This window comes from Eumetopias jubatus, unplaced genomic scaffold (genome assembly GCF_037043125.1).
Source record: "Eumetopias jubatus isolate StellerSeaLion01/CBP00866 unplaced genomic scaffold, mEumJub1_p1.0 scaffold_17, whole genome shotgun sequence".
NCBI lineage: Eukaryota > Metazoa > Chordata > Mammalia > Carnivora > Otariidae > Eumetopias > Eumetopias jubatus.
In genome coordinates, this window is record NW_028274823.1 from 26,801,657 (window position 1) to 26,814,736 (window position 13,080).

At 53.8% G+C, this 13,080-nt stretch overlaps 1 protein-coding gene across 1 annotated transcript; it reads left to right on the top strand.

Moving 5' to 3' along the window:
- Positions 1-677: 677 nt before the first annotated feature.
- Positions 678-6,895, top strand: CALHM3 (calcium homeostasis modulator 3). Its single transcript, XM_028098526.2, has 3 exons — positions 678-964; positions 3,438-3,693; positions 6,425-6,895. Exons 1-3 carry the CDS (start codon positions 678-680, stop codon positions 6,893-6,895), a joined length of 1,014 nt encoding a protein of 337 aa, XP_027954327.2.
- Positions 6,896-13,080: the final 6,185 nt, after the last annotated feature.

Consider the following 13,080-nt stretch of genomic DNA (forward strand, 5'->3'; position numbering starts at 1 on the left):
CGGCGCCCTCTGCAGGGAACGCCTTCCTCTTCCACAACCCCTCACCCAGCAAACGCCAAAACATCATTTAGACTCTTCGCAAGGGTCAGGCAGCCTTCAGGCAGGGGGAGGTGCCCCTTGGGTCCTCCCAGCATGAAAATTAACACAAAATCTCCCTGAACTCAGCTGAGTCAAATTGTGTTTTTGACCAAGACCAGAAAATATCATCGGTCCCGTCAACATCGTTGCCTTACCACACCCCAAATTTGCCTATCCCCCACAAGAAGCGCCACCAGCTGCTAAGCCTCAGGATCCAAACCCTGAAGAGAGGAAGGAATGGGCTGGGGAGGGTGGCGTGACAGGGCAGGGAACATTTGCCTAGAGGTGCTTTGGGCTGTCAGCTCACAGAGCAGTGACTCTTTCCTCCAGAGAGCAGGGGAGTGGCACTGGGGGACAGTCAGGGCCGGGCAGAGGAGCCTTTGCAGAGAGAGCCTGCCTCTGCCTTACGTCCGTGCCTGGGCCCCAGGAAGCTGGCCTGGGGGCTGACCATCGCCCCTTCCTTGTCCCCCCAGGCCCTCGGAAGACAAGACTCTTGTGCACCCCAGGCTTGCCCCCCCACCCGAATTTGGCCGGGAAGGCAGCCGAAGCCTCGGTGCTCCCCCAGACCCACAGCTGCCCACCCCCGCCAGGCCGGGGCCATGGAAAAGTTCCGCATGTTCTTCCAGCACTTCCAGTCCAGCTCGGAGTCAGTGATGAACGGCATCTGCTTGCTGCTGGCCGCGGTCACGGTCAAGCTGTACTCCTCCTTCGACTTCAGTTGCCCCTGCCTGGCGCACTACAATGCCCTCTACGGCCTGGGCCTGCTGCTCACACCCCCGCTCGGTCTCTTCCTCTGTGGCCTCCTTGCCAACCGGCAGTCCGTGGTGATGGTGGAGGAGTGGCGCCGGCCCGCGGGGCAGCGGAGGAAGGACCCAGGCATCATCAGGTGCGGTCCCATACCACCCAGCTACCCGGGGGCACGGTCAGGGCCTCCCCCCTCAGACACTGCCAGGTGACTCCCCAGTCCCGGTGATCCTCATGGGTATCGGCAGGGCTCCCCTCCAAGCCCCCATAGGCCCTATCACGTGTGCCCCTCCTTTCCCCAACTGGGGTAACATTAGCTCACAGAGACTCCTCAGCCACTTTCCACTCTGGAAACAGACATTTCTGTTCCTCTCATCTGTCACCCTTCGGTGGCCAGGGCTGGAGACCCGTGGATGATACAGGATTCCCAGGTTTTGCCCAGGTCACATCTGGTCGCTGGCCAAGAATTATAACCCAGCAAGCACATACATGAAGGGCCATCCCATGACATGCACAGCTGGCTCGCACATGTAGTAGGAGGCGTGACTGGCTTCAAGGCTGCATTCCCGCTCCCATAAGCTCCCCGGGGCCAAGGACCTCACCTGCTGTGCCGCTGGGTCCTCAGAGCCTCTCCCCTGCTCAGTCCACTGCATCAAAACCAGCTGATGGAGTTTAGCAATGTGTAATGCTCCCTGACCAACACTGAGCACCCACCTGGTGCCAAGCTCTGTACCAAGTGCCATGTGTGCACGGCCTCTCAGTTCTTACCTCGGCCCCAGGTCTGCTCCAGGAGTAGACCCATTTTTAAGGATGAGGCACCTGAGGCAGAGAGGTTAAGTTTAACTCGACTGAGCCCCCATAGCAAGGAAGAGGCATGGCCCAGATTCAAACACAGTGGATTCCCAGGCCAGGCCAAGCTGACACCACAGCCCTTAGGGTTTTATTTATTTATTTATTTATTTTTTAGATTTTATTTATTTATTTGACAGAGAGAGACACAGCAAGAGAGGGAACACAAGCAGGGGGAATGGGAGAGGGAGAAGCCAACTTCCTGTGGAGCAGGGACCCCGATGCGGGGCTCTATCCCAGGACTCTGGGATCATGACCGGAGCCGAAGGCAGACGCTTAACGACTGAGCCACCCAGGCGCCCCAGCCCTTGGGGTTTTAGACAAAGGGTCTAAGTGCTCTAGATCTGTGGGTAGAGGCAGGCGGGGCTTGGTGGATTTCAGCCTGCTCACCATCTCCCCCTTTCCCCTATTGTTTGGTATGGACAATCGCAGTGTTCTCAAGCGTATGTAATGTACGTCCGTAACAAGTCCTCAGTTCCACCTTCTAACCACAATGCCCCTGGAAAACACCAGAGCCACCCCGATCTACGATGTATTAGTAATTCATACATGCACCCATATACACACCGCCAGCATACACCGTTTTACGATTTGCACACGGTCCAAGTCAGAAACATCTGCATGCGGTGCTCAGCCGCTTCTGCTTCCTGCTGCACTGGGGTCCCGTGCTCCCTGTGATTCGGCCTCGCGGCGAGGGTCACACGCACTTCTGTGCCCTTTGCCTTTTCCTCTGGGGCCCAGTGAGTACAGCTCCATGGGCCTCCTGTCCTGTGACCAGCACCCAACCTCCAGAAGGGCAGAGGGCTGGAGAGGCCCCTGGCACAGTGGGGCGGGGGGCTTCAGGACCTGGAGGGAGGGGTCTGAGACACTGCCTCTGGAAGAGTTATTGGTCAGGGCTGGCTTAGCTTAGCCCTCCCCCCGCCGCCCCCCCCCCCCCCGCCCCAGAAGTGGCTCTGGGGAGAATGTGATAATGAGTGGGCCACTGGGATCTGTCCTTCTGGGTACCCTCGAAGAACGTGGGTAGAACACACCTCAGAGGGCGCCTGGGTGGCTCAGTTGGTTAAGCGACTGCCTTTGGCTCAGGTCATGATCCTGGAGTCCCGGGATCGAGTCCCGCATCGGGCTCCCTGCTCAGCGGGGAGTCTGCTTCTCCCTCTGATCCTCCCCCCTCTCATGCTCTCTCTCTCTCTCTCTCATTCTCTCTCTCAAGTAAATAAATAAAATCTTTAAAAAAAAAAAAAGAACACACCTCAGAATTGTCCCACTGAGAGTCTAGGAAGCTGGGGTCCCTGTGGATGGAAGGTTGATTGGGGTCGTTAACTCTCCTGGCTTCCAGCGTCCCCCTCTGGGAGCAGAGGCTCCTCCAAAGCCCTCAGGCAGAGCCAGGCAGCTAGTTGAGGCAAGAGGCCCTCAGTCCTGCCACGTGAACAGAACTAGTCACCAAAGATCTAAGTGCCTCTGGCATGGGCAAGGCACCAGCAGAGCCTGCCCATGGGTAGGAGTAGGAGGCACACCAGCTCCGCGGTGTTCCAGTCGTGGGACTGCTGGTCAGACTTTCCTGACCTCCAGGGGCCCCAGCCCTCTGGCCTCCCTTCCTCTGCTGCTGGGACCTCTGCAGTGGGAGCCACAACCATCTCTTTGATGCAACCTCACCAGGTATCTCCTAGCCCTCCTGGGAAGTCCATCCTTGCATCCCTCCTGTGGCCTTCCTGCTGCAGCTGAATCCCAGCTGCCCTTCGTGACCCCTCCCCTTCCTCTACCCCTAGGTATATGTGTTCCTCTGTGCTGCAGAGAGCCCTGGCCGCCCCCCTCGTCTGGATCCTCCTGGCCCTCCTGGACGGGAAGTGCTTCGTGTGTGCCTTCAGCAGCTCCGTGGACCCCGAAAAGTTTCTGGACTTTGCCAACATGACCCCCAGCCAGGTGCAGCTCTTCCTGGCCAAGGTGCCCTGCAAGGAGGATGAGCTGGTCAGGGACAGCCCCGCGAGAAAGGCAGTGTCCCGCTACCTACGGTGCCTGTCACAGGTAATTCGGGTGGTTCTCTCCCAGCCTGGAAAATCTCCTGCACTGGTTCCGAGGGGCATGGGGTGAGGAGGTACAGATGGTTTCCTGGGGCCCCTCCCCACTGCTGGAAACACAGCCAAGGAGCAGGTGGTCCCTGGAAGGCTCAGCAGCATGATCCACATACAGGACACTGGTGGGCCTAAAGAAGTGGACACTTTACCTTCAACACTTCAGCTAAGTCACCCCAGGGCAGAGACCAGGTGCCCATACCCTCCAGGAGCAGCTAGTTCCATCCCCAGAAGCTAGATGACAAAAAGCACTGGAGATATCCTGCTCTGTCCTGTCCCCACCCCATACGCACATTCTTGGCACCTCTCAGGAATAACACTCATTACCGTTTATTGAGCACTTATGTGTCAGGCACTGTGTTAAGCATTTCATATGCATCACTTCATTTATTCTCAGAACAACCCTGTGAGGTGGGTACAATCATTATCATCCCACTTTGCAGATAAGGAAACTGAGGTCCTGAGAGTTTAGTTCGGAGGCCCAAGTTGCACAGCTCAAAACAGGCAGGGCAGGGATCTGAAGTGTCATCACTCAAGCCGTCTGAACCATCTCCCTGCAATGCAGGTCCTCCCCAGACCCCTGGCTCCCCACACTGGCACCCACTCCATCACCCTGGGGGCAGACTCCAGCCCCATCCCTATCCCAGACTCCAGATTCCTCCCAGAGCCCCAGCTGGGGCTGGATCCCCCCAAAAGCATTTATATCAACCCACCACATGCAGAGCATGCTGGGGCAACAGGAAATAAAAACACAACCCAGCCCTTTGTGGGAGCCAAGACAAACTCGTGGCGAATGCAGGCCCATGTGATGGAGAGAGGACCAGTGCTCAGGACACATTTGATTCTGGGTCAGACTCTGCCTTGGCCACATTACTCCCCCTCTGGGTCTCAGCCTCTCCTAAAAATCAAGGGAGGTTTGGTCTCCTCCACTTGGAAGGGACCTGCAGGCTTAAACTCTCTGGGCTCTCGTTCGTTCACTAGAAAGGGTGTAGAATCTTCAGTCACACCAGGGTTTGTGTCTTGACTCAGATGGAGGTTATCAGGCACATGAAATGCTCCTCGTGTGTAAAACACTCACTCGACTATTTTAAATTGGTAAGAGGAAGGGGACATCCTGAGAGAGGCCAATGAGAGAACTTTGTAAACCACATCTACAAGTGACAAGGGTTCAAATATGTCTTTGTGGCTTAGAGGACTGATCTCTCTGCCCCAGGAGTACACAGTTGCTCTGGTCTTAAGCACAGCCTTGGAGAGACTAAAACTTTGGGTGGGCAGAGAGGAGGGAGAGGTGTCGGGCAGGTGTGGGCTCCAGACTCAAGGAAGTCTTTAAGTCTCCTTATGCTTGGCCTGGAAGACTGTTCCCTATTTATATCCTATATAACTATTACTCATTCTTCAGTGCTCAGCATCCACCTCACTGTTCCCTGAGCCTTCAAGTTCAGGTTGGGTGTCCCTCCTCTATATTCCCATAATCCCCTAGACATCCCTCAACATGGCATTCAGCCAGTCTATCACCAATCTCATCGTTTCCTCCACTAAAGTGTGAGTTCTATGAGTCCCCAGTGCCTCTCCCAAAATATAGGACAGGTGGCTTCATAGATGGGATTCATAAGCCCGTGTGAAGGTAGCTGAAGGACTAGATAAAAAAAACCAAAAGGATGATGGCTGGATGGAAGGATGGATGGATGGATGATGGGTAGGTGGATGGATAGATGGATGGATGGATGACAGGTGGGTGAGTGGATGGATGGATGATGGGTGGGTGGGTGGATGGGTGGATGGGTGGAATGTAGGGTTAAGGTTTTCAGCTGAGACTCTCACAAAAAGATTAACAGGAGAAAAACAGTTTCTTAATGTGCACAGTACACATCATGTGGGGAAAACCTGAAACAAAGAAAGAGTAACTCAAAGTGGTGGCTTAGAACTGCAACTTATCTTCCACCTTCAAAAAGAGCAATACCTTTTTAGAGCAATGGCAGGACAAAGGAGAGCAGTGTTAGTCTCCAAGGGCGGAAACTGTGGGAGGTCAATAAATGACCGGACACTAATAGAGTAAGGTTTTTCGGCAGATTCCTCTGGTGCTGTCTCTGGGCTGATAAGAGTTGTCGTCTCCCAGTAAAAGGAGAATGTATTTCCTGCCTTTAGGCACAAAAAGGGAGGGTAAAGAGAGCTGTTCCTATGGTTGCTGCTTCTTGTCTTCCATTCAAGATAATTTTCATGTCAAAGAGGCATATTTTGGGGTGACATATTCTGGTTTCCTCCAGGAGGAGGGTTGGGAGGATGAATGGGGGGGTGGGCGGGTGGATAGATGAAAGACAGGACGGGAGTATGGGAACAGGAATGGACGGGTAGGAGGATGTATGATGGACGGTCGGAAGGTCCGCAGCAAGGATGGCTGGTTGGGACGCTGACATGTACGTAGTCAGGTGAGAGGACAGACGGCTGGGTGGATGGGTGGAGAAGTAGCTGGACAGATGGATGGATGCAAGGATGAGATTGAATGCAAGCGAGGATGGGTGGCGGTGGTTGGTAGGATGGATGACTCAATGGGAACATGGATAGATTTAGGGAGAGATGAGAGGGCTAAGTAAAGGGAGAGATTTTGGAACACCGTTGCCATACTGTTTAGCACCCGACCTCACCCACACCCAACCTGGTACCCCCACCCCTACCCACCCCCCCAGGCCATCGGTTGGAGCATCACCCTGCTACTGATCGTAGTGGCCTTCCTGGCCCGCTGCCTGAGGCCTTGCTTCGACCAGACAGTCTTCCTGCAGCGCAGATACTGGAGCAACTACGTGGACCTGGAGCAGAAGCTCTTCGACGAGACGTGCTGTGAGCATGCGCGTGACTTCGCTCACCGCTGCGTGCTGCACTTCTTCGCCAGCATGCAGAGCGAGATGCGGGCGCGGGGGTTGCGGCGGGACCCCGAGCCACCCGAGATGCCCAACGGCCTGGATGGCGACGGAAGCAGGAAGGCCCACCTGCGGGCGATTTCCAGCCGGGAGCAAGTGGACCGCCTCCTGAGCACGTGGTACTCCAGCAAACCGCCACTCGACCTTGTGGCATCCCCGGGGCCCTGGGCGTGTGGCCTCAACCACCGCGCTCCCACGGGGGCCCCAGGCACCAGGCTGTCCCAGCATACTGACCTGTAGGGACCCCAGCAGTGTCCCTACATGAAATGCCCAGGCTGACAACGGTCTGGTGGCTTTCCAGGCTGGGGGGATCCCGAGGCAGGGAAACCTAACCCTTGCTGGCCTCCTTCCTCAAAACAGCCCAATCTCTAGGGCGCCTGGGTCCCTCGGTCGGTTAAGTGGCTGCCTTCGGCTCAGGTCATGATCCCAGGGTCCTGGGATCGAGCCCCACATCAGGCTCCGTGCTCAGCAGGGAGCCTGCTTCTCCCTCTCCCTCTGCCTGCCTGCCTGCCTGCCTACCTGTGATCTCTCTCTCTGTCGAATAAATAAATAAAATCTTAAAAAAAAATAGCCCCATCTCTGGCCTAGTTTCAGTGTGTGGCTTCCGTCCGGTGTGCTCTAAAGCAGTGCTTTGCAAACTTTAGGGTGCTCACTGTTCACCAGAGCCTCTTGTTCAATGCAGATTCTGATTGGGTGCATCTAGGATTGGGTCCATGATTGCATTTCTGTCAGGTTCCCACGTGATACTGAACTTATGAACCTGCAAGAGTCTAAGTAGATCTGCCGTGGATTCTGGATCCTAGATGCACAGATTCTAAATTTCAAATAATAATAATATAATAACATCTAACCTGCTTCAGTGGTGCTTACTACTGCCAGGCATTGTTCTAAGGTCCTTACAGATATAACTCATTTAATCCTCATGATAACCTAATGAAATAGGATGGTTATTAGACCCATTTTAGAGGACAAAACTGAGGCCGAAAGAGGTTGAGCTGCCCGAGGTCAACCATGTGGGCGCTGGAATTTGATCCCAGGAGGTCTGGCTGCCACATAAGTCTAAGCTGCTATATGCCTAGGCCCTCTAGAGAGTTTGTGCATTGGTTTTCAGTGCTCTGGTTGGGTTTCCTGCAGCTTCCACCAGATTTCTCTGGCCAGCTCCAGGTGTGTGGCGCATAGACCAGATCTGAAAATCGCGGCAGGCAACCCCCACACTAAACTAGCACCCCAGGTGATTTGATAAGTTCCAATGTGGTTTAAGATTGATTGTTTCAGAGAGAGAGAGAGCGGGGGAGGGTGGAGGGGTAGAGGGAGAGGGAGAGAGAATCTTCAAGCCGACTCTGTGCTAAACACGGAGGCCAATATGGGGCTCGATCCCACGACCCTGAGATCTGAAACCAAGAGCCCAACGCTTAACCAACTGTGCCACCCAGGCACCCCTGATAAGTTCCAGTGTTTAAGAACCTCTGCGCAAAGTGTGAGTGTGGGGTCTGGCTAGGAAGGAAACTCCTTGAAACACCAGGGTTAAGTCTTGCTGGAAGAACTGCCACTCAGTCTTTGGCAGCCCAAACAGGAGAGGTTGGGAAGATCTAGCCTCTGAGCTCCTCTGGGCCTCTACCCCTCCCTGGCGACTCAGTCACCATACACATGCGTGCACTCACACATACATACATATCCTGCTATTGCCTCCATCAGCACAGATGGTGACCACAGACAGGCAAACCTGAATTCTCCCCATGCTTTTCTGGTCCTCAGGGCCCGGAGGTGGCGGGGGGGCAGTGCAGGGGTCGCTGGATGCCCCCCTGGAGCCCAGCCCCCTCCGTATCAGGCAATCTCTGCTCTCCTGGGCTCTTGCCAAGAGACCTTCTGGCCAGACAATCCTTGCAGCCCAGCCTCCCCCCACCTACCGTGCTGTGGTCAGGTCATGCAAATGTTTGAAGTGGAGCAGGGATTGGGTGGGGAAAGAGAGAGATCTTAGAGGTGGCCCAGTCAGCACAGGGGAGCTCTCAGCTCAGGAGAAGGGGGCTCAGGGACCCCACTTCGGGCTGCAAGGAAGCAGCATTTGGCCCAGGAAAAAGCCACCAACTTCAGTCAATAGCCCTGCCTTCTTGTACTGCGCACTTATAAAGCACCTAGTGCGTAGAAAGCGTCGGGCCAGGGAATAGGGAAGAGAGAATACACAGATGATATGCCCTGCCCTCAAGGAGCTCACTGTCTGACACAGGGACAGAGATGGGTACAGAAACAATTACAATCCAAAGCAAAAGGTATAAATGAGATGTTAGAGGCAAGCCAGGTGCCACAAAGATTTAGGAAGGAGAAGAATGGCTCCAAGCTGGGGGATCAGGGAAGGCTTCATTTGAATGGGTCTGGAAGGAGGGGGAGGGCTCTGACTAGTGGAGAGAGAGAGATGGGAGCGGGGTTGCAGGGCACCTACAGTGAGGAAACAGCAAGAACAAAGGCAAAGAATTGGGAAAAGGGCAGCATATGTGTCATTTATTCATTCAGCAAATATTGATGGAATGTCTGGAGTGGCAGAGAGTAGGACAGACAGACGGACAAAAGTTCTGTCTTAATGGCACTTCCAGTCTGGAAGGGAGATATGACATGAGCTAGTGAGCACGCAGCCAAATGGAAGGGTGTGCCATTCAGCCTGGCAAAAGTGAAGGACCTTGGCTAGGGGGCTGAGGAGCCCACTCCCAGTGAATCCCACCAAGAGTTGCTCCCTGAGCCCTGCATCCAGTGGCACATCCTCTGGATTGTCAGCCCTTGACAGCCCTCAGATGTGCCCCTATCCTCCTCAGTCCCCAAATGATGTGGTTTCAAACTCCAACCTCTTTGCCATTGTCCATCCACCATTTGCTCATATCCCAAGAGAGGGAGAGGCCTGGGGCAGTGCATGCCACCCCACCGGGGAGTGAGGGACATGGCTGGAAGGCTTCTACCTGCTCCCAAAGACCCTCGCCTCCCAGGAGAGCAGCCATCATGGGTGCCCAAGCCCATTCCCCCAGCCCCAGCCAACTCTGGGTGATAGCCCTCTTGAGCACACCTTGTACATAGGGCCTCTGTCCTGGGAGACACAGTGGCAGAAATGTACTAGAAGCTGCCTGGACATCGGCAGTTCTGCACGAGAAGGGGAAGATGGCAGGAGTCTTGGGGGTTTAGGTCAGGACTTTGGCTTGATCCTGCAGGCAGCTAGACATGAGAGCCAAGCGTGTGTGAGCAAGGTCAGGGGGAAGGACATGGCGGTGATGTTTGACACTGCAGAAATGGTCAGGGCCAGAAAGAGAAAGAGAGAGGCTTGAGTGAGAAGGGGAAGGAGCAAGACCTTTAGAGCTTTGGAGGAGCAAGTGGGGGCAGTAAATGAGAGAAAGAGGAAAAATCACAGAGGAAGAGCACAGAAAAATGCCAGGGACAAGGGAATTTCAGGATGGGGGAAGGATAAGCAATAAATCCAGAGCTTCAGAGAGACCCAGGAATAGGAGGAACTGAGGGAAAATCATTGGGTTTTGGTAACTGTCCAAGGCAGGGGACTGCTCACGAAGGGAGGTATCCTGGTGAAGCAGATGGGTGGGTTTCTGTAGGATTCCTATAAATCCCTGGTCGTGTGTCCCCCGCACACACACACACCCAGGGTTATAAGGAACAGGGGGGAGGTTTGGAGCCTGCCCTGTTTTAGGATACTGATATGGGAGGGATCTTAAGCACCCCTGTTTAGGGAAAGGCACCAGGACCCAAAAAGTACGATGAGAATAGAGGAATCATGTCCACACTAACACACTTCCACTGCCAGGGTCTCATGGAAGGTAAAGGAGTTCTCTGCTGAGAGCCCAGCTCTGCCCAGCTCTTTGGGGCCAAATGAAATGATCTCCCCTTGTCTCTACTTGATGTGCTCTGCAGGAGAAGAGCAGAGAGGGCTGTAGAATAGGGAGAGTATCCCTGAAGTTCTAGAGAAGAGCAATGGGAGCTGGTCTGGGGTAGCAGAGCAGAGGTGACATTGGTTGTTACCATGGTAATGAGCTTTGAATGGGCTGCCCTCCCACCCAGGCACCCTTCACATAAAGGAGGAACCTGCTCTCAGTTCTCCCCACTCTACTCACAGAATCTAACCCCGGCGGCAAGGCCAGAGCCAGCGTGGCAAGACTGTCTCCTCTTTGTGTCTGAATTCCTGCCTCCTCTCAAAGTTATCTTGATCCAAGGCTCTTTTTCCCCTTATTAACTTATTCATGTATTTATTCATTCAGCACTTATTAACTGAGCATCTACTAAACCAGCCACACTGGGCCAAGCATTGGGAACCCAGCAGTGAACAAAAGAGGTGTGGGCCTTTGACATTTACGGTCCAATGAGAGCCCCTGATCGTAAATAAACACACCCCTCCAAAACAAGGAATTCAAATTGTCATCAGTGCTGGGAAAGGGAAGTACATCCCGGGGGCTATGAAAGCCTTTGTCAACAGAACTGCCAAGCTAAGGGTTCCGGAACTTCTCTACAGATGGACCATTAAGCTGAGATCTTAAGGATACAGGAAGACACACAGCACATGCAAAGATTCTGAGATGGGGAGGGGTTTATCCTGTTTGAGGAACTGCAAGCGGGCAACTGAGCTAGAGAGTAGATATTGGGAGCAGAATGGCCCAGGGGAGCTGGCTCTCACATGGGCATACAGAACCTGTTAAGGATTTTTTTTACTTCAACCACTGAAGGGAATTAAGAATGTGGTCATGTAATCAGATGTCCACTCTTAAAAGATCACACCGTCTGCAGCCTGGGAGCAGCTTGATAGGAGCCAGGGTGCACTGCAGAAGGAGGCAAGAGCTAGTGGAACCAGGATTAGGGTAGAGATGGGCAGAAATAGCAGGCTAGAAGTATCTAGAACTCTGGGTGTTCTTCTTTGTCAATGTCCTGCTTAAAATGTAATGCATAGAACAGACCACCATTAGGTTAGACCGGGATGTAAAAATAAAATGCAGTCAACATCAAACCAAAATGTCCAGCCCTTAACCCAACAAAGATATATTTCTGACTCAGGCCAAGTCTGAGGAGGTAGATAAACAGGGAAGAGAGGGCAAGAGGAGAGGAGGAAGGCTCCTCTGGTTACCTGGGGACCCAACTGATGGAGACTCCCCCCATCTTGGGATGCCACCATCAAGACACATCGTATTCTCCAGATCCTGAGACAAGGAAGGGAGTGCAAGTAGTTTACATGGAAGTTGCTCCCAGGAAACACCAAAAAAGGAACAGGGGAGGTAATATAGAAAGAGAAGAAAGCTAGCAAAAGGTGGAGAGCCGGCCAGACACTGCTGAGAGCAAATCCGGGAGCCGTGCGCGGGAGTCATCCCAACCCAGGAGGGAGGAAAGTGGAGTGTTTATTACCAATTTCCAACTGTCATTCGCTGGGACACTCACTGAGGCACCTCCAGCTTGCCTGGGGCCAAATGTCTCAGGTGTGCTATGAGCAGCCTTCAGAATGTACTGGTGTGGGCCGGCAAGGGTGTGTGGGGCCCAAAGGCACCTGTTACATTGGTGTCCAGGGTCCAAGAGACAGAAGAAAAGGAGCAGGAACAGTGGTAAGAGGTGGGGGGTTCTATCCCAGAACTCAACCACATGGCCCCAACCTACCTGGAGCATGCGCTGGGAACTGTAGGGAAGCACATAGAATATTTGATGAGCACTATTTGTTTTTGCCACACATAACAACCTCCAATACAGTTGGGCTGATGCAGGAGAGAGTGGCACTATATCCTTCTTGGGTAAAGACTTCATACCTCTGATAACACAACCTGACAGCACTTGAGTTACTTCACAAGCACATCTCACTGATGGTCCCTGCCTCCTCCGTGGCCCTGCTCTCTCGGTGTTCCCACAGCTGCGGGTTGAGGGCAGGACCCACTGGAGCACCACACACTCGTGCCCTCCTACGCAAATCGGGCATTTTCCTAGACGTACAGCACCCACTCCCGAGAGGCCCCCTTTGCATGCTACTTTTCATGACACTCTTATCTCCTCCAAGCTGGAGCGGCCTTGCCAGCATGGGTGCGAAGCATGGGTGCCAGGACAACTCCTGGGGGCAGAAGGCGAAGGGGCTGGTGTGCATCCCACAGTGGTAGCTGTGGGTGAGTCTGCCGCCTAAGGCATCCAAAAGTTTGAGCAGAGTCATGATGTCCTGTTTTGTGTCTACGCCCAGTCACACTCTAGGAGCTACAGCGCAGAGGTGCAGAAGACACAGAGCACAGTTAGCCTCTCTACCAAAGACCCCTGCTGCAGTAGATAAAGAGTAATGAATGGGCCCCCAAGTCCACCTTGTGGTTTCTGGAACCTGTGAGTGTGTTACCTGCAAAAGGGACTCTGCAGGTGTGACTGTGTTAAAAATCTTGAGATGGGGAGACTCTCCTGGATTAGCCAGGACTACCCAAGTGTCCTTA